This window comes from Lissotriton vulgaris, chromosome 1_1, assembly GCF_964263255.1.
Source record: "Lissotriton vulgaris chromosome 1_1, aLisVul1.2, whole genome shotgun sequence".
Taxonomy (NCBI): domain Eukaryota; kingdom Metazoa; phylum Chordata; class Amphibia; order Caudata; family Salamandridae; genus Lissotriton; species Lissotriton vulgaris.
Genome location: NC_141685.1, coordinates 769860870 through 769880535, shown reverse-complemented (window position 1 = coordinate 769880535; position 19666 = coordinate 769860870). Strand labels below are relative to the sequence as shown.

The 19666-nt window shown below is 47.7% G+C and overlaps 1 protein-coding gene across 3 annotated transcripts in view; it reads right to left on the bottom strand.

Annotated features, from left to right (window-relative positions):
* The window catches only part of PRRC2C (proline rich coiled-coil 2C), a 1200196-nt gene that overhangs the window by 605769 nt on the left and 574761 nt on the right, over positions 1–19666 (bottom strand). For all 3 annotated transcript variants that reach the window (XM_086955980.1, XM_086955997.1, XM_086955989.1), the window contains exon 18: positions 17336–17636. In XM_086955980.1, coding sequence (XP_086812106.1) covers positions 17336–17636 — 301 coding nt within the window. The remainder of the gene's footprint in view (positions 1–17335; positions 17637–19666) is intronic.

Here is a 19666-nt window from a genome sequence, read left to right as displayed (position 1 = left end):
ACAAATCTATTGATGAACGATCCAAATGATGGAAAAGATCTGCCACCACCTCGTCGTGTAGCACCCAGGCTGGCTGATCTTCAAAGTGTCGACTGAGTGCGTCTGCTTTGACATTCTGCTCTCCCGGAAGGTGAACTGCTACTATGGTGAGGTTTCGAGCTAGTAGCCAGTGCCAGATTACTTGAGCCTTCAGGGAGAGAGGGCGAGAGCGAGTACCACCCTGTTTGTTTAGATAAAACATGGTGGTCGTGTTGTCTGTTTGGATCAGGACAGAGTTGGACTTGATCGAAGGCAGAAAAACTTTCAGAGCAAGATGGACTGCTCGTAGCTCCAACATGTTTATGTGGCAGGACTGTTCCTTTGTGGACCACCGGCCCTGCATTTAAAGGCACCCCATGTGTGCCCCCCATTCCTGCAGAGATTCATCGGATACCAACGATTGCACTGGAACTGGGACTGGGTGGTGAAACGGGACTCCCACCAACATATTCCGAGGCAGAGCCTACCACTTGATATATGATTTTGCTGCTTGGGAGAGCACGATCTGATCTTCCCAGCAACCCGTTGCTTAATCCCATTAGTCTTCTAGATCTTGCTGCAACGGTCGCAATCTCAGCCTGGCGTTGGGGTGAGAAATATGCAGTTGGCCATTGACCCCAGCAGAGATGCAACTTGTCGGACTGCTGGACGTTCTGTCTGGAGTAGAATCCTGCACTTCTGCTGCCTTGAAGAAAGTCTCTCCTCCGAAGGAAACACTCTTCCTTTGTGTATATCCAGAGTCGATCCTAGATAGTGGATCAGCTGGGTGGGCTGTTGCACGGACTTCTCCATGTTGACATGAAGGCCTAGATCGTGTAACTGCTGCAGACAAACTTGAAAGTCACTCCTTATTTGTCGAGGAGATGGCCCTTTGAGAAGCCAATCGTCCAAGTAAGGGTAGACGAACAGACCTCTTCTGTGTAGGGCGGCGGCCACCACGGCCATGCACTTGGTAAGAACTCGTGGGGCAGATTTGAGCCCGAAGGGTAAGACCGTGTACTGATAGTGTTTGTATCTGACCACAAACCGCAGATACTTGCGATGACGTAGAGCAATGGGTATGTGGAAGTACGCATCTTGGAGGTCCACAGAACACATCCAATCTCTTATTTGCAGATGTGGACATATTTGATGAAGGGCCAACATGCACAACTTCTCCTTCATGATAACTGTTCAATAGGCGAAGATCCAGAATCAATCAATCAGAGTACTTGTAAATCGCTCTACTTACCCGTGAGGGTGCCAAGGGGGGGGGGGAGGGGGGGTTGAGGGTGCTGCTACTGCTCCAAGAGCCAAGTCTTAAGGAGTCTTCTGAGGCAAGTAGGTCTTGGGTCTGCCGAATTTGTGTAGGGAGGGTGTTCCAGGTCTTGGCGGCGAGGTAGGAGAAGGATCTGACGCCGGAGGTCGTTCCTTGGATGCAGGGGACAGCAGCAAGGGCGAGGCTGGAGGAGCGGAGCTGACGGGTGTGTGGAAGCGGAGTCTGCTTTTCAGGTAGGCTGGTCCGGCGTTGTGGAGTGCTTTGTGTGCGTGGGTGAGGAGCTTGAGGGTGATCCTCTTGTCAACGGGGAGCCAGAATAGGTCTCAGGTGGGGGTGATGTGGCTGCGTCGGGGGACGTTGACGATCAGTCGGGCGGAGGCGTTTTTGATGCGTTGTAGTCGTCGCAGGTGTTTGGCTGGGATTCCTGCGTAGAGTGCGTTGCTGTAGTCCAGTCTGCTGCTGACGAGGGACTGTGTCACCGTTCTTGTTTCGGTCGGGATCCACTTGTAGATCCTGCGGAGCATGCGGAGGGTGCTGTAGCAGGAGGAGGAGACGGCGTTGACCTGCTTAGACATGGAGAGGGAGGAGCCTAGGATGAATCCTAGATTGTGTGCATGGTCGGTGGGTGTTAGTGCTGTTCCCAGTGTGGTCGGCCACCAGGAGTTGCCAGATAAGTCTGAATTTGTGCTCCTGATCTCTTTTGGACACAAGAAAGTACCTGGAGTAGACTCCTTTCCCACAGTGTGTGGAAGGTACCTCTTCTATGGCCTGCTTTTGTAGAAGGGTTTTCACTTCCTGTCGGAGCAACTTTAGTTGGTGAGGACGAGATCTTTTTGGAGGAATGTCCTTTGGAAGCACACGGAAATGTAGTGTGTATCCATTGCGCAGTATATTGAGCAGCCAACGGTGAGGACGAGATCTTTTTGGAGGAATGTCCTTTGGAAGCACACGGAAATGTAGTGTGTATCCATTGCGCAGTATATTGAGCAGCCAACGATCTTTTGTGATGCTGCACCACTCTTCCAGATGATGTGAAGCACTTCCTCCCACTGGAGTGGGCAACAGCGCCAGAGGAAGTCAATGCTTATGGTGTTCCTCCCGATCTAGCTGTGATAGAGGACTGTTGCTGGTGACCACCTCTACCTATGTTCGATTTACTGCCCAGATATTGCGACTTGACTTGATTTTTCCCTTGGGTCCATTGAGGGGTTTGAACCCTCTGTTGGTATCCCTTGCGCTGGTTGGGCCTGTATCGGCGTTTGTACTCCTTTTTCTCCAAACCCACGGCATTGAGGGTATCAAGTTCCGCCTTCATCCTGCCCATTTCCTCATCTGTATGGGTGCCAAATAGAGATGCGCCGAAAAACAGGAGATTTAGGATTCTGTCCTGTGCATCAGGTTTGAGTGCCGTTAGCCTCAAGCAGGAGGATCTCCTGGCGCAAACCCCATGGGAATAAGAATGCGCCGATAGTGTAGCGCCGTCCGCTGGCATTTTCTTGCATCCGCTGAGTCGCTCCAGAATCTTTCCAGTGATGTAAGGGGAGGAGCCATCTCGGGGACAAGTGCCAAGCAGAAGTCCCCCTATATTGTGATGGAGACTGATGAGCAGGTCTGCTGGCTTCTGGAGAGGTTGTTCTCACAGAACGATGTCTGGAGGAATGAGAGGAAGAATGTTGCGACGCTGATTCTATTACTAGAAACACCGATTCTTCTCTAGACCTCACTGAGGTGGGTCTTGACGTCGGGCATGTGTCCCTCGACGTCGAACCGGACCTCCTCCTTGACGCCGATCTCCGGTGTGATGTTGAAACTGGTATCGACGCTTCTCTGCTCCTCAATGTCAGATCCCTTGCAGCCGACGCCTGGACTTCTCGAAGTTGGACATTGACTCAACGGCGAACGCTGTCGTTCAGATCCAGATGAAGGGGCTCTTCTAGACGCCGAACGTTGCCTGGATGACGACGGCGGAGGGCCCTTCTTCCTCTACGTCGATCGCCGTCGAGACGGCGGCGGAGGGGTGTCGATCCTCGCCGCCGAACGTCGTCGAGACGATGGCAGAGGAGACTATATCCTCGACACAGACCGTCGCAGGGTTGACAACGGCTGAGGACTCTTACCCCTCGACGTCGATCGCCGATGAAATGACGACGACGGAGGGGAACCTACCCCCGACGCCGAACGTCGTGCCAAAGACGGCGGAGGACTTCTACTCCTCGACGCCGATCATCGCCGAATTGACGATGGCAGAGGGTTTCTGTTCCTCTACGCCAATGGTCACAGGGTTGACGGCAGAGGGTCATGATTCTTCGTCGTCAACGACTTACCTGAATGTCGATGTCTTCTCGACGGCGAGCCAGCCGCCTATGGCCTTTTCTTAGACAGATGACCTAACCGTGGTGGATTTTTCAGCGCCGAGCCAGACACTGAGGTAGAAAGGTGAGAGATCTTGCTTCTTGATTGAGATCTAGCCCTTTTGGAACCCTTCTTCACCGGTGATCTTCCTCTTGAAGACTTCTCTGTCAGCCCATAGAGACAAATTCTTTCTCTGTCCTTTAGAGTCCTTTTGGAAAGGGTCTGGCAATGAGGACAGGTCTTAGGGTCATGGTCTTTAGGCAAACAAAGGATACAGACCTCATGAGTCTGCCTGCCCTTTTTACCACAAGGGCAGGGGTCAAAAAGAGATGGCATTTTGAGTGGAAAAAAATGCCAAAACCTGTCAAAAAAAGACAGAACCTTACTTCAGAAGGTGGAAGACGACGAAGTAAGTTAAAAATCTTTTGAAAAGTGTAGATTATTTCTGACTAAAATCAGAAAGAAGTGGAGCTGTGTAAACAGGATACTTCCTGAAGGAGCTAGAAAGAACTGACCTGTCACCCCTGAGGCATGATGGGAAGCTGGGGGTCATGACTGCCTTAAAGGCACGGTGCCAATTTATTTCTATGTTGCTATGAGCTCATTTTTCAGTCTTTTTAGACGGTGTTTTTGCAATGCAGCCTGGGAGTTGTATGTGCTTCAGTCCTATGTAAGAGTTTTCTATTTATTTTGAAAGTTTTATATAGCGCGAACAAGATCTTTGCAGATATGAGAGCGTTTTACAGGACAAGGGGGTGATAGAGTAATAGAATGTAATAGCTGAGGTAGTTAGGTACAAGGTGCATAGTTACATAGGTAGGTCAAAAATATAAGAGGTAGGTCACAGGTGAGGTAGTGTCAGTACAAGGTGAATAGTCAAACAGTTGCGCCAATAATATTAAAGTACAAAAATAAGGAGCATATACTTGTTTAAGCGTGCTTAAAATGCTTTTGGAGATAGCAAAAAGGTAGGCATAGTTGAGGTAGGTGAGTGCAGGGTGTATAGTCACACAGGAGCATCAGTAGTACAAGAGTAGGGATAGTTGAGGTGGTGTAGGTACAGTGTGCAAAGTCAGACAGGTGCGTCAACAATATAGAAATATACAAAGAGGGAATGTATACAATCAGATAAGTCGATAATACAAGTAATGCAAATAGACCAAGGGGTCAGGCAGGTAGTACAGAGCGGATTCATGAGAAATACAGAATAATAGATCATGTGTATTTAGCCATGAGGATCGCTTTTACTTCTTTCTTAAAAGGTTTGTTGGAGGAGATGAGCCTGGTTTCAGGAGGGAGTGAGTTCCAGATCCTGGGTGCCATTCCTGAAAAGGAGCGTTTATAGGTTTTATCCTTCCGAAATCTTCGAGGCTTCAGCAGAAGATTGTTTGTGCTTCTAGTAGTTCTAGAGCCACCAGAAATTGACAGCTTTTGAGTGAGGTAGGCGGGTGAGTTCATGTGTACAGCCTTGTGCGTCATGCAGGCGATTTTCAGATGTATTCTGGCTTCAAAAGGTAGCCAGTTCAGGGATTTAAAGTCAGGGGAAATATGCGAGTTTTTTTGAGCCAGTGATGAGTCTCGCTGCAGCGTTAAGGGATGCTCTTAGGGGTGCCGTTGTAGTTAGGGGGAGCCCGCAGAGGGCGGTGCTACCGTATTCTATGTGCGGGATGACTATAGATTGTACTGCAGTTTGGAAGTCTTTAGCTGGAAGGAAGGGTTTAAGTTTTCTCAAGGTATTGATTTGGAAGTTCGCTCCTTTGGTTGCCTTTCTGATGTGCTGCTGCATGTTGAGATTGGCGTCAAGTGTTATGCCTAAAGATTTTGCTGAGTCTACAATGGTAGGTTGTACATTTAGAGCCGTTAAGTGCTTAAGCCATGTTTGAGTCGTAGAGATTTTTGCGGGAGGTGAAATCAGGAGGAACTCAGTCTTCAGCGCATTGAGTTTGAGGTGATTCTCGGCAAGCCAGGATTGGGTATTTCTGATCGTGGTGTTCAGAAGCATGATGTCCTTGGGAGATTGTATTTTGAGATAAAGTTGGATGTCGTCTGCATACATGTGAAAGTGGACATTGGATGGTTGTAGCAAAGTAGTGAGAGGTTCCATAACTAGGTTGAACAGTGTTGGGGAGAGGGAGGATCCTTGAGGGACGCCTAGCGATACAGGTACCGGAGAGGACATCAGGTTGTTGCTTTTGAATCTTTGTGACCAATTGTGTCGAAAGGAGGTGAACCAATTGAGAACAGTCCCAGATATGCCCATTCTTGTGTTTAATAGTTCGAGTAGGTTCTCGTGTTTAACTGTCGAATGCTGAGGAGAGATCAAGAAGGATGAGGAGGCAGGTATTGTTTTGGTCTAGGATTTGGAGGGCGTCGTCAACTATGTGAGTAATGGCAGTTTCGGTACTGTGCCCTGCTCGGAAGCCTGATTGATGAGCGTTGAGGAGATCAAACTTATCTATGTGTTTAGTTAGTTGTAGCTGTACGCATTTTTCCAACAGTTTAGCGAGAGTGGGAATATTTGTAATAGGGCGGTAATTGTTTAGATCAGAGGGGTCTGCTGTTGGTTTTTTTAGTAGCGGTGTGACATGTCTGACTTTGAGGGAGTTAGGGATGGATCCTTGTTGAAGAGAGCTATTGATAATCTTAGTCCAGAGTGGGAGGAGCAAAGGGGTAAAGTCTTTTACAGCGTTAGCAGGAAGGGGGACAGTGAGGTTATTGGATGGTTTCAGGGTGCTGATCAATCTGCCAATTTCTTCTTCGGAGTAGGTGCCAAAGGATGATCATGTAGCATTGTTCTTTGGTTCAGATGCTGCTGTGTGTTGGGGGTTGGAGTAAAGGATTGCGTCATTGAGATCGCTTCTTATGTTGTCGTTTTTTTGGTTAAAGAAAGCAGAGAAGTCTTCACAGGAAGGTGTAACGCCCATGGTGCTGAGTGTCTGGGGTTGTTCTTTGGATTGCGTTCTGATTAGCTCAAACAATTTTCTTGGACGGTTTTTTGCTTGGGCGAGCTGGAGGCTGAAGAAATCTCTTTTTGAACGTTTTTTTTTCCTGAAGTAGGCGTTTATCTGTTTCTTCAGGGTTTTTAGGTGCAGTGCAGAGGGGGCTGACCTCCAGGTGCGCTCTGCCATTCGCATGGCCCGTCTATCATCATTGAGGCTCCCGTCATACCATGGGTTGGAGATCTTGGACAAAACTTTTCAGTTGCATGGGTGCAGCCTCATTGATTATTGTGGACATAGCATTGAGATAGTGGTCAGTCAGGAGTTGAACGTCCGTAGCGCCGGAAGGGGGAAGTAGGAGATTGCAGCTGTTAGGCGGTAAGGAGTTTGGGTTGAGTTTCTTCATGTCTCTTTTCCAGACTTTGGGCTTAGAAGGATGAACTGGGTTAAGTTTAATTTTTTCATTGATAAGGAAGGAGACAATATGATGATCTGACCAGTCACAAGGTTGGATTGACTCAAGTTGAATAGCGTCCTCTTTGGAGATAAGGTCGAGGATAGAACCTTTCTCATGGGTCGGGCTATTGCATATTTGGGTGAGATCAAGGGCGTTGAGGAAGCTTTTGAGGCTATTTACCACTGTGTCACTGCTGTCATTCCAATGGAGATTGTAGTCGCCAAGGAAAATTTGGGTGTTTTGCCGTCCTGAGTTGGTTGAGATTGTGTCCATGAGTTGTTGGAAGAAGGAGAGCTTGTCCCCAGGTGGGTGGTATATGATGTGTAGTGAGCATACCGGTTTGCTTTCGCTGATGACATCCAGGCAGAGGTATTCACAGGAAGTAAGAGAGGGGGCGGACGCTTTAATAACTGAGAGGTTGCTTCTGTAGATACAGGCAATTCCACCACCTGTCTTTTTGGTCCTGTCAAGTCTAATGATACAGTAGTTGGGGGGGGACTAGGATATCCATGATAGGTGTAGACGAATCAGACAACCATGTTTCAGTCAGAATGGCTAGATCCGGTTCCAGAGAAATGATGAGATCGGCGACCCCCGCGGAATGTCTTTGGGCCGATCTGCAATTGAGAAGTATGCATTTGAGGCTAGCGGTGCAGAGGGTGGAGGAAGGTTCTATAGTGAGGGGTACATTTGTGAGGTTGTTGGGACGGCGCCTCTGTTATCCTTTTGGTGCCTGCAGGGGTTAGAGATAATCGTTGGGATGGACAGATGGTTGGTGGCTAGGCGATTTTGGGGAGCCGGGACGTAAGAGTGGAGAAGGGTGTGTATGTCATGGTCTGAGATCGTATTGGTAGTGCGTCTGGGGCGATTGGTGGTATTGCGAGAGGGGATAGAGGTCCAGTGTGGGGAGTGTTGTGTGGTAAGGCGAGTAGGAGGTGAGGGGGAAGTGTTATTAGGTGTCAAGGTGGTGGTGGTGGGAAGGGGGTGTCTGATGAGCAACTCTTTGATGGAGTGTAGTTCTTCTTTCATTTGGAGGAGGGTGAACATAATCATGTCCAGCGTGGTGTTGGGCGCGGAGTTGGGGAGGGGTACTGGCGGTTGCGGGGGTGGAGGTGGGATAGTGGGGAGTGAGAGTGGGGGGTGAGAGGTTGAAGGAGGGGCGAAGGCTAGGCGTGACGGGAGTGCTAAGTGTGGGGGGGGAGATAGGCGGAGAGAGGGTCGTGTTGTGTGGGGTGCAGTTGGGGGAGGAGGGGTGTTCTGAGAAGATTGGTGTGAAGGACGGGACGGGAGTGCAAAGTGTGGGGGGGGATATGGGAAGATGAGCGGAGGTACGAGGGTTGGTAGGGAGGAAGGGGGAGCGGGTGGTGTATGAGGGGGCGAGATCTATGTCTGTGATTGAGGGGTGGGGAGGGGTAGCTGCAGCAGGTGGGTAATTGACTATGGTGCTGGGTGTGAAGTTGAGGTGAGTGTCGTTCTGGTGCTGAACTGGGTTAGGAGGGTTAAGGGTGGGTGCTGTGACGTCAGGGGTGGTAGGACTGAGGGTGATATGAGCGTAAGTCCGACGATTGGATAGGTGCTCTTTGAAAGTGGGGAACAGGTTGTCAAGTAGTTCCAGGTTCCTGTCTGTCGATTGAATTAGGACAATCCCATTATTGTAAATAGTGATGGTGGTTCTGCCTGGGAAGAGTTGGGATGGTGTGATGGAGAGTGTTAGGCCATGGGCGGATTTCCTGGTGGTGGAGACGGTGAGTAGGGTGAGGAACGCTTTTTTCCATTGGGCTCTGCGTGTGGTGTGGAAGATGATATCGGTGTTCAAGGGTCCATTGACCGATGAGATGTAGGTGTCGGCAAAGGGAGTTTCTGGGTGGGACCTAAGGAAGTCGTGTTTAAAGCGTTTAGCTGCTTTTTTGGCGAGCTCGGGTGGGTAGTTGATTTTATATGTGTGCTTGCCGATGGGATCCATGTTGGTATGGCAGTATAGGTAGTGCGGAGGGTGAACAGTAATGATCTGCAGGAGCAAGATGCAAATGCAAATACAACAGGTTACATTGGTCAAAAATGGCACTAGCGGGCAAAAGTGACACTATTGAGCAACCAGCATATAAGAGGTAGCAATCGGTGCATTACAGGAGAGAAAAGTGAAATGGGTGCAGGTTGCATAAGTGTGCTGAATGACATGGATCAAAAGTGACCCTAGGGAGCAAAAGTGACACTAGTGAGCGACCAAAATGTATGAGGTAGCAGTCGGTGAATTACAGGAGAGAAAAGTGAAAAATGGGTGCAGGTTGCAGAATTGTGCAAAGTAGTGCAGAATACAATTGGAAGCATAGTTCTGATAAAATATTAGAACAGAATACAAATGCAAACAATCGGTTACATGATACAGATAGGTGTGTACCAAAATACGGTAGTTGAACTTAGTCTAAAGTGGTGAGTTCTTAGTGTCAGTTCAGATAGTGAGACGTAATGAATAGCCCAGCGACAATGACTAGTCCAAGATGGCCACCCGAGAGAGAGGCTGGACAAAAATGGCCGCCACATAGGGGAGCAAAGAGACAGTAGTCCTCTGTTTATTGTAGTTGCTTTGTGAGCAGGGAGGGCAGTTTCACTTTCATGCTAGCCCAGTTTCTAAATTGCTGTGATGGAGTCTTATCTTGAAGGAGCCTCGTGGGCATCTGGAGGCACAGGAGGTGATTTATTGCCTTAGCCATTTTGAACAATGGAGTTTTAAAATGAGTACAGGCGAATTGAAGTTAATACCTTTTTTGCGATAATACTGTGATTAGCTCTCGCGGGTCCGCTGCGAGAGATTGTGACACCCCTGTGTCTGCATCGGAATAGGAAGGAGGGAGGTGGGTGGGGCGTCCTCAGCCGCCCGTGACCTCCGCGAGGTCTGTAGGGCTCTTGGTGCAGCAACCAGCGTTCCCAAGCCCCTCTCCGCCCTCCAATCCACTAAGATTCCTCTGCTGCGGAGCGGGCGGGGGTTCCGTTGTGTTCTACTGACTGCTGAGCATTAAAAGAGTTTCAGAACATGTTTGCTGTTTTCTCCTGTTTATGGTTTGTCAAATCGGTTTATTAGCAATTTTGTAGGAGCATTACAGTAAAGAAAATCAGTGCATTGGACTTTTTCTCATTGGCGGCGCAGCAATTGGGTATACCGGACACACTACGGCAGGCCTTGTAACTGGTAATACCCAGCGCTGGCCAAACACATTCTGTGAGCGCCATCGCCCCAGGGTAAGTCCATAGCTGTCCACACGCTAAGTCTTTGTGTATTAGCATAGTTGAGGATGGATCCTCCCAGCACCTGATTTGCGCACAGGATTGACTTTTACATAACAGTTGAAACCAAACAGTAAAGGAAAATAGAGAGAAACAATTGCAGCTGAAGTAAAACACCGGTACCTACTGGTCTCCCCCCCCCCCTACCCTCCCGCACACACTCATTCGTTGATCACAGCTTAACTACACACCGGGAGCACACGTGCCCCAGTAATCAAGGGTATTATTCAAATAAATAATCAAATTGGAGTTCATCCCGCAGCACACCCCAATCTTCTAATGATACCACTCAATCCTCCGCATCTCCTGCGCCACCCACCCCCCCATACTGCTGTAAGACACCAAGCATACATCCCACCGCTCCGCCATGGGTTCCCTCCGGAGGCTCACCGTTTCCTCCCTGCGTATGGCCGTCCACTCTGCCCGGGCCCACACCTGAAGGGAAGTGGTCCACACCTACACACCTGGCGGGTCACTCTCCTTCCAGCGCCTCGTGAGGAGGCTCGTAGCCACCACCAGTTTTCTCCTGCTTCTTATGCTTGTTTTATGTTATAAGGGTGGCGAGATATATATATATATATATATATATATATATATATATATATATATATATATATTTATATTATATTATATATATATCACATATATGATTGTGTTTCCGGGGTCCCGCGCATGGGCGGAAATATTCTAGTGCTTATGACTATTGATGAGGATCCCCTGGAAGAGAAGTGTGTTGAACACACTGGTTGAATGACTTGGCCTTTATGAGCCAATCGTCTATATATGGGAAGACATGGATCTGTTGTCTTCTGAGATGTGCTGCTACCACTGCTAAGCACTTTGTGAACACTCTGGGTGCTGTTGTTACCCTGAATGGAAGGTCTTTGAATTGATAGTGTCCTAGCAGAAACCTGAGATACTTCCTGTGAGAAGGAATGTGAAAGTCATCTTTGAGGTCTAGTGTAGTGAGGAAATCGCCTTGTTGCAATAATAGGAGCACTTGTTGTAAAGTGATCATGTGAAAATGATCTGAGTGTATATAGAGACTGAGAGGCCTCAAATCTAGAATTGGTCTTAGTGTCCCATCCTTTTTGGGTATTAGGAAGTAGAGTGAGTAAGGCCCCTGTTCCTTGATGTTGCAATGGAACTAGCTCTATTGCATCTTTTTGTAGCAATGAGAGAAGCTATAGGCAGTAACCATACTGGATAATCTGTCTTACCCACTTGTCTGTTGTGATGCAATTCCAGACAGGTAGGGACTGTGTTAATCTCCCCCCTACAGGAATGGTATGCTGTTGGGGGAGCTGAAGGAAGTCACTGTATAGTGGTGGAAGAGGATCGATTGTGGTTACCTCGACCTCTTCCCTTATTGTTATTGCCTCTGTAGCCTCTATAATATTGTTTATTAGAGGATGCTTGTGTATTCGTTTTAAAGGAAGCTAAATTATCTCATCCAGTTTGTTTGGAGCCTCCTCTGTAAAAGGAGCTTGGGTGGACTGCAAAGCTCCCATAGACTTGGCTGTATCAGTGTCTTTTTTTAATTTTTTCCAGAGCTCTGTCTACTTCTGGACCAAACAACTGTTGGTTGAATGGTTGATTTAAGATAGTAGTAGTAGTAAGATAGTAGTATCCCCTCTTGCTTAAATCCTAAAATGCGTAGCCACGCGTGACGTCTAAGAGGGACACTGGTGTTTATTGCCCTGGATGCAGTGTCTGCTACATCTAGTGCGCATTTAATGGAGGCATTAGATATAAGCTTACCCTCTTGTATGAGGTAATCTGCTTGTGCCTTATATTGATCGGGTAGATGTTGTAAGAGCTTCTCTAGCTGATCATAGTGAGCCCTGTCATATCTTGCTAGGAGGGCCTGTGTGTTAGTAATGCGCCATGCATTACTAGCTTGGGCAGCTATTCTTTTCCCTTAAGCATCTATGATTTTGGACTCTTTATCAGGAGGTGGTGCTTCTCCTGATGTTTGTGAGTTTGCCCTTTTCCTAGCGTTTGAAACTACTAGGGAGTCTAAGGGTAGCTGTCCCTTAATGTAAGCAGGATCCCCAGGAGCTGCTCTGTACTTTATTTCTATTTTTGGGTTTATGATTTTAGCCCGTACATGATCTTTAAACACTTCTGGGGCATGTTTAATAACTCCTTTAATCATTGGCAGTATCTGCACAAATTTTTGGGAATGTTCAAAAGTGTCTAGTAAAAAATCCTCTTCTGCCTCATCTGAATGCATGGTGACATTGTGATAAATGGCAGCCCTATGAATTAAGTGTCCAAACCCAATATTGCCTTCTGGGGGAGAAGGTTTAGATGGATATATATGTGGGTCAGGAATATCTGGTATATCCTGTGGGTTTGGATACTCCCAGTCTGGTGAACCTGTTGGGTAGGGAAAAGGGTCATCTGGGTCTTTCCCTCCTCCCATGCTATACTGATCATCATTGGCACCCTGAGGAGGTGTATGTTGTGGAGAATAAAGGAGAATTTTGAGGTGAAATGTTTAAAGGGAGAGCAGGAGAGGGAGATACAGGAGAAGAAGGGTGCATAGGAGATGTGGCAGAGTCCTTGACAGGCACTGGAGGTGTAGGTGCTGTATCTGACTTCCTATGTGGTGTGGTGGAAACATGTCCTGTTTCAGGGTCTATGTATATGCTCTTTTGCAGAGGATCAGGTCTAAATAGCTCTTCTTCAGAAAATGCTTTCGGCGTCGATTTCTTTGGCTCCGGGCCTGGTTTCTGTTTGTCTTTAGCCTTAGGAATTGTTGTATAGTCCTGTGGCGTACTTTTCGGCACCACAGGTATCTTCTTCGGAGTTGAGGCCTGGTTCGAGGGATTGTAGGCATCGGAAGCAGGTTTTGTGGGTTTCGGCACGGAAGATTTTGGGGTGGAAGCAGGTTTCATTGGTTTCGGTGCCATATTGTCTTTATGACTCAACGGTTTCTGGGTCTTTTTCGGAACCGGGACTTTTTTCGGATACGGTGCAGCTGTTCGTATCGGCACGTGCGGTTTGCTCGTTAATGAGCTACCGGAAGGCTTTAATATTTTTTTCGGAGCCGGGCTCGATGGCGGGGCTTTTGAAGCAATGTCTCAGTCTCGACTGGGCCCCGAAGGCGGAGTTTTGACCTTCGCCTTTGGTTTAGGTGGTTGGGCTGGGGTAGGGGCAGTCGTACTTACGCACTGACCTGATCGTATGGAGTTATTAGAGTCGTCTGCCTCAGATACGATCTGGAGATCATCAGAATCTACCTCTGGGACACATGGACCTTAGTCGAAGATATCCACCGTGTGAGAAGGTGGCCTGATATGCAGTGCTCACTATTCTAGTGAACACTATGTATCAGTCCAGCAACCCTTATTGATGATTGGTTGTAAGTCAACCTTATAGACCAGCTATCCTAGTAGCGTGGATACGAGCAGTCTAAGGCTAAAGACGAGAGGGCGTGTTAAGCCAGCTGTTTACCACACATATACCCCTTGAATACCAAGTGAAAGAACACCACACAAGTGTTATGAAAATAAACAGTTATTTATTAAGAATCACAACAGCCCTGTACTCTTTATGAGGACAGGGTACTGAGCACAAACCAAAACTCTTACAAAAATACTTAAGTTAGCACAGTATATACAAATGCCCGAGGGGCGCGGAAAACCATATACTCTGAAAGTGGAATGCGAAATTACTAGCAGGTAAGTACAGTACTAATAGGCTTTGGAATCGCTAGGACTTGACTATAGAATCGTTAGATTACTTCTAGGAGACCCAGGGGACTCGGGTGCAGTGTGTGCACTCTCACGCGAGATGCGGGACAAGGTCTATGGTAGCTAGAATTTGCAAAGTTAGTGTTCTCGGGCGAACCCGACCTGGTAGGAGGAAAACGAAAGTGGATTCTGACCCTTGGATAGTGAGGCTATGCTGGGGCACCGAAATGCCGAAGTTACCTAGCCCAGGGGCTGCAGCTGCATAGGACTCAAAAGACGTCGGGAATCCTCGTTGACGGACCAGGAGCCTGGAAGAAAGAAGTTGCTGGCAGGCGACCAGTGAAGAAAGTTCGGTGGATCCAAGCCTGGATCGATGGAAGATGACACCTGAAAGCAGAAGGGACCAAGTTCGGGACTACTAGCCAGTAGTCAGTGGGCACCAGGAGGGCACCGGATGGTAGCCACCTCGACAAGGTGAGTGGGTGACGCTGTGCTCGGAGATCTCACGGACCAGGAGGCGTTGTCGGCGACCAGGATGGAGGATCGAGCTGTCCCACGAAGATAGAAGCTGTCGGCGTCGCTGGACCCAGGATTGGGCAACAAAGCCTTGGCAAATTCAAGCCCACGCGGTGGACCTAAAATGGCGTCTGGAGTGGACCAGGAGGGTCCGGGGTGCCTCTCTTGAAGAAGGAAGCAAGAGCCAGTCTGGAACAACCAGACCAGCAGCAGTGATGTCGTCGGGCGTCGTTCAGAAGGCCACAAGCCAGCCGGCTAGTAGCCAAACAACGCGGTGCACAGCAAACAGCAGAAGGGCCCCACGCCGATCGTGGAGATGCAGGGAGGCTGATCTTGGGTGCTGGAGCTGCGCAGGGTTGGGGCTTCTCGGACCCCAAAGCACTCACCAGTGGAAGACTCGGTGGGCTTGTTACAAAGAAGTTGTGCAGTCTTGGCGATCGTCGGTCCCACGAGGTCTCGTCGCACTCACGGTTCTCAGCTTTGCTGTAGAGGTGAGTAGAGGTCAGAGGTGCCAGGGAAGCCGGGTCTCGTCGAGCTGGGTCGTCGGATTCGTGAAGAAGGGCTTGCAGCAGACCGCAGTGTTCTTAGGATGGTGCCCGCTTGATGCAGGGTGACTACTCCTTAGCCACAAGGGAGAATCTTGAAGAAGAAATCGTGAAGTCCTTTCGAAGAAAGTCGTGTCTTGATTCCAAAGATGATCTAATTTGAACAGGGGGCCCGCTCCTATCTTTATACTAAAAAAGGGGGCTGACCCGGTGACTAGGTCCTGCCTATGGGTGGGACCAGGAGGGGGTGGTTACACCCCTCTGCCATGCCGGACTTCCCCAGGCCAGGGGCTGGTGTGCCCCTGGAACTAGTTCTGACTGGCCTATGCGTAGTGAGCACCGGGGTGCCACTCAGCAGTCACCTTCCTGAAAAGCCCTGCCTACCCAGGATACACAAAACCATGTCTGGGACGGTGCTAGCACCGCCCCGGACAGGAAACCCTTTGTCCAGGCCTCCCTCGCTGGAAGGACTCCCAGCAGCAGGAGGTCAGACTTGTGTCTGTGGTGGCAGCATCCATTTTGTGGAGCTGAGGCTTCAGTTAACTTTAACCGGGGTTCACAGTTACATACATGTCGTGTCCCTCTAGAAGGGTGGAATGCTAACCCCGTCGCCAGAATTGGCGAGGGGTTAGTATTCCAATTCGTATGACACCTTACTCGACATGTTTTGATAAAGCAATACCAAAGTTAGCATTTAACCGCGAGGATTATAATGCACTTAAGAGTATATGGTATGCAATATCATGGAACAGCTATTAGGACTTGGTTCCGCAAGCTGCAGACAGGCTCAGCTCATGCCAGAGCACCATCTCACACGATTCCAAGCACTCTGCCTTCAGGATTGTCAAGGCCTGCCATAGGAGTGACTGATAGGAATCTGTGTGTCCATTTTAGGGTTAGGTATAGGTATACTACACCTACAGCAAAGGGTGATTACACGACTTTGCCCCAGCTGTCATGCAGCCAGTTGTGTCAAATTTAGGAGGCCAGCCAGGGGTGGCATAATACATGCTGCAGCCCCTGGTAGCCCTGGGTACACCCATGCCCTGAGTTACAGGGTCTGATAGGGTGGCCCAGTACCAATTGGAAATGTACCTAGGGTACATGGAATCCATTTTAAAGAGAGAGCAGTAGGCCTGGGGTCCTGATTGGCAGGGTCCCAGGTCGACTATGTCAAAAACCAGCTAAAACACAGGGCAAAAAGTTGGGGGCAACCATAGTCAGGAGGTACCTTCCTACACACCGGTTCCGGTGCTGATCCCTGCATGTTGCGTCAACGGGCCCTCCGATCTCAAATGGTCTTCTTGGATCGAAAGGACACACAAGCTGTGCAGCTCGACTCGTCGTGTTCAGGTAAACACAGGTTACACACCTCATGATGGTCGCTGTGTGGAAATTTTGTTCCACACCTAGGGTATTTTTTGAATGGTGTCCTTTCCATGAGGTGTAGGCCTCACCGCGTGGGTAGGCCTGACGGCCAGAGTCGACGACCGGAAACAAAGTGATAAGGCCGAGTCTATGTATACTGAAGTTAAAGTTTGTTTTTAGAAAGTTTTGCAAGTCGAAGTCTTCGAAAAGTCGATTTTCGAACTGGAACGGAAAAGTTCCATCCACACCCAGTGGAGGAAAAAAAAACATTCTAAGGATGGAGCCGATGTCCATGCACACTATCGCCAAGGGAGGAGTCACCTATCTTGTGACTTCCAAGACGACAACAACATGCAATCATCCGAGCCAAACACCAGCTGGCGATCTAATGCACAGTGCAAGATCTGCAGCTCATATGCCTTGAACACATATTTACAAATGTATGGAAACACTTTCCAACATTTGGGAACAAACAAGACTTTTGCCCCAAATGAAATTATTTCAGTCTAAAGTTGATCAATAAATTGCTCTTTATACTGCCTGGGTGATAACTAACACTCTATAGGCAAAATGCTGGAGACTGGAGAATACCAGGCATCATATATGAAGTAAGAGTCCCAGATTATTTCCTCACAAGCTGTGGTTAACAATGTGCAAACAAAAAGAGACCTAGCAGAAAAACATCTCCACAAAGAGTTTTCTTAATTTGCAGTGGATGACTAACAAAAGTAAAGCTACTCATCATTTCAAAGGTAATTTTATGTTCCTAGAGCAAAAAAAAAAAAAACTTTTAATCTGATAAGGCCCACCACACAAGGTCAACACATTAATAATATAACACTACCAACTAAAATGTCTATGACAAATAGACTACTTACTTTTCTTAGGAAGATCGTTTAGAACTGTAGCGCTAGTCATCTTGTTTTCCCAGACTTCGGTTCCCAAAGTGCTCTGGGCCTGAGTAGGCAAAATGTTGCTGTTCGCTGGATACTCTGTACCATTGGATGGTGGTGGTTGCTGTGTTGAGGGGGTTGACTGCGATATCTGTGTCTGGCTCTGGCCCTGATGCGGTGGTGGAGACTGGTCCTGGGAAGCCTGTTGCTGCTTTTTCACAAATCTAGGTGGAAGCTTGGTGCTCTGGCCTCTTCCTTTCTCATTTGAGCTCTTTTTGTTCCAGACCTAAATCCCAAAATACCATAAAAATAAATCGCTCAAAGAGGCCATGGGGAAAGGGCACAAATAATAAATGCATATTTCATTAACTTTTGAATTGAATGAACTCTAATCCTGTTTAAGGTATGACATTCAAACACATGTTCGGCTGGTACAACAGCCCTCTTTAGAGACAAATGTTTCATTTAATACTATAGAAAGGTTCCATCCTTATCTCAGGCTGCTAATAGAGCATAACTTCAGCAATCATATGCTCACAAACACTTACAAATATGTGGTTATCTGTAGCGAATAATCAGGAGTGTAGTCGTTCAACGACAGATGTAAAGGAAAAACAAGGATGGTGGGCTGCAAGACAAGACTGCAAAGCCATAGTGCTGAGTAAGCAGCTACATGCGAAAAATGAGTTTCCGAAGTTTGCTGTTTGCAGATGTGGAGAAGAGTCGTCAAGAAATTGCGCAGGTGGCTCCCATTAATTTGTACAATGGACAAAAGCATCAAGAGCTGCAGCATGGAGAGAATAGGTGTTTGATGCAATGAGGGAGTCACTCCTATAATATGAGCGGCAGACGAGGTTGTTAACGATTTAGAATTGGAGCAGTAGTCCTTAGGACATTTATCGTCGCAGTATATGTGCAGGATAAAACAGGGCCATCAAAGACTGCCCTAATTTAATACTGTAGTGGTGCATTCAGTGATGGTGGCTTGTTTGCAGATAAATGTATTTTCAACGATTACAGGACCCAAGATGACAATGAAGTCTTTATCAATGACCAGGTCTTTGGTGAGGGAGACAAGACTCATTTAGTTGACAGATTTGTAGTACAAAGTTTATTAACAGCTATACATTAAACAACAATGGCACAATCTTCACAACAGTTCTCAGGTCCTACATGTAGATGTAAACAGTGATAAAGATTGCTTCAAAATTTGGGGTCTCCAACATGTAGCTCGTGAGCTACTGTAGCTCTCCAGCTACCTCCGAGTAGCTCACCTGTGTGCAACCCAGCTAATTAAATTAGACAGCTTTCGCTTGGTTGTATCAATATACACAATACAAAATTAAAATTATGCAACACTAATAATATTAGTAGTTCTCAATGCTTTCCATTGAACATAAGAAGCTCTCACTAAAGAAAGGGTTGGTGACCCCCGCATTTCAAAAGGTGTTCTGAACCTAGATGACACCTAGATGACATGGATACCAGCTCACCCTGATCACAAGTGAGCGCTTCCAAGGCAGGCACACAGTATTTTGGTAGGAGCTGCACAGGGCTGAGTTGAAACACCAGTGACTGGATCCTCCTAGGTGGTAATCACAAGCTTTCACTTTTTGGCCTTTTGGTGTCCTTCGTGACGTTGATACGCTTCCTGCGGAAGCTCCCACCTTTGGTTGCCATCTTCGGATTCTTTATTTCTTTTCTTGTGTTATTCTGGTTTTCCCTCTTACTTTTTAAGTCTTGCTAATCTTTCATCCCCATCCTCAGCTTTCTGGCTGAGGAGGGTGCATTCGCTAGTGAATCCAGAAAGTCTTCAAGCTGCGAAACTACACCTACAGGTAAGAAATTATACGTTTTGCAGCGTGAATCTTTCTGGATTCACTATGCTGTGCATAGACTTTGTAGTGGTTTGTCCTTATTGTGGTGGCTGGGTGGAAGATGAGCACTGGTTACTGAAAATGTGTTGTAAGATCTTCTGTCCCACTTGCGCTTCTTTGTTCATTTGGATATCCACACAGTAGTGCTTAGTGAAAGTGTACACTAAAGACCATGTTGCAGCTTGGCAAATGCCTTGAATTGGTGTGTTAGCTAGAAACGCAATTTTAGCTGCTTTCTTCCTTGTTGAGTGAGCATGAGCTGCTCCTTGTAGCCGTTGCCCAGCTTGTTTGTTGCATAGTTGAATGGTTTGCACAATCCATTGTGCAATGGTATTCATGGTGACAGGTCGTCCCAAGAAACTGTTAGCGAAGGAAACAGAGTAGCTTTGTCTTGCTGCACTCCTTTTTACTTTCTATGTAGTGCATCACCGCCTTTCTT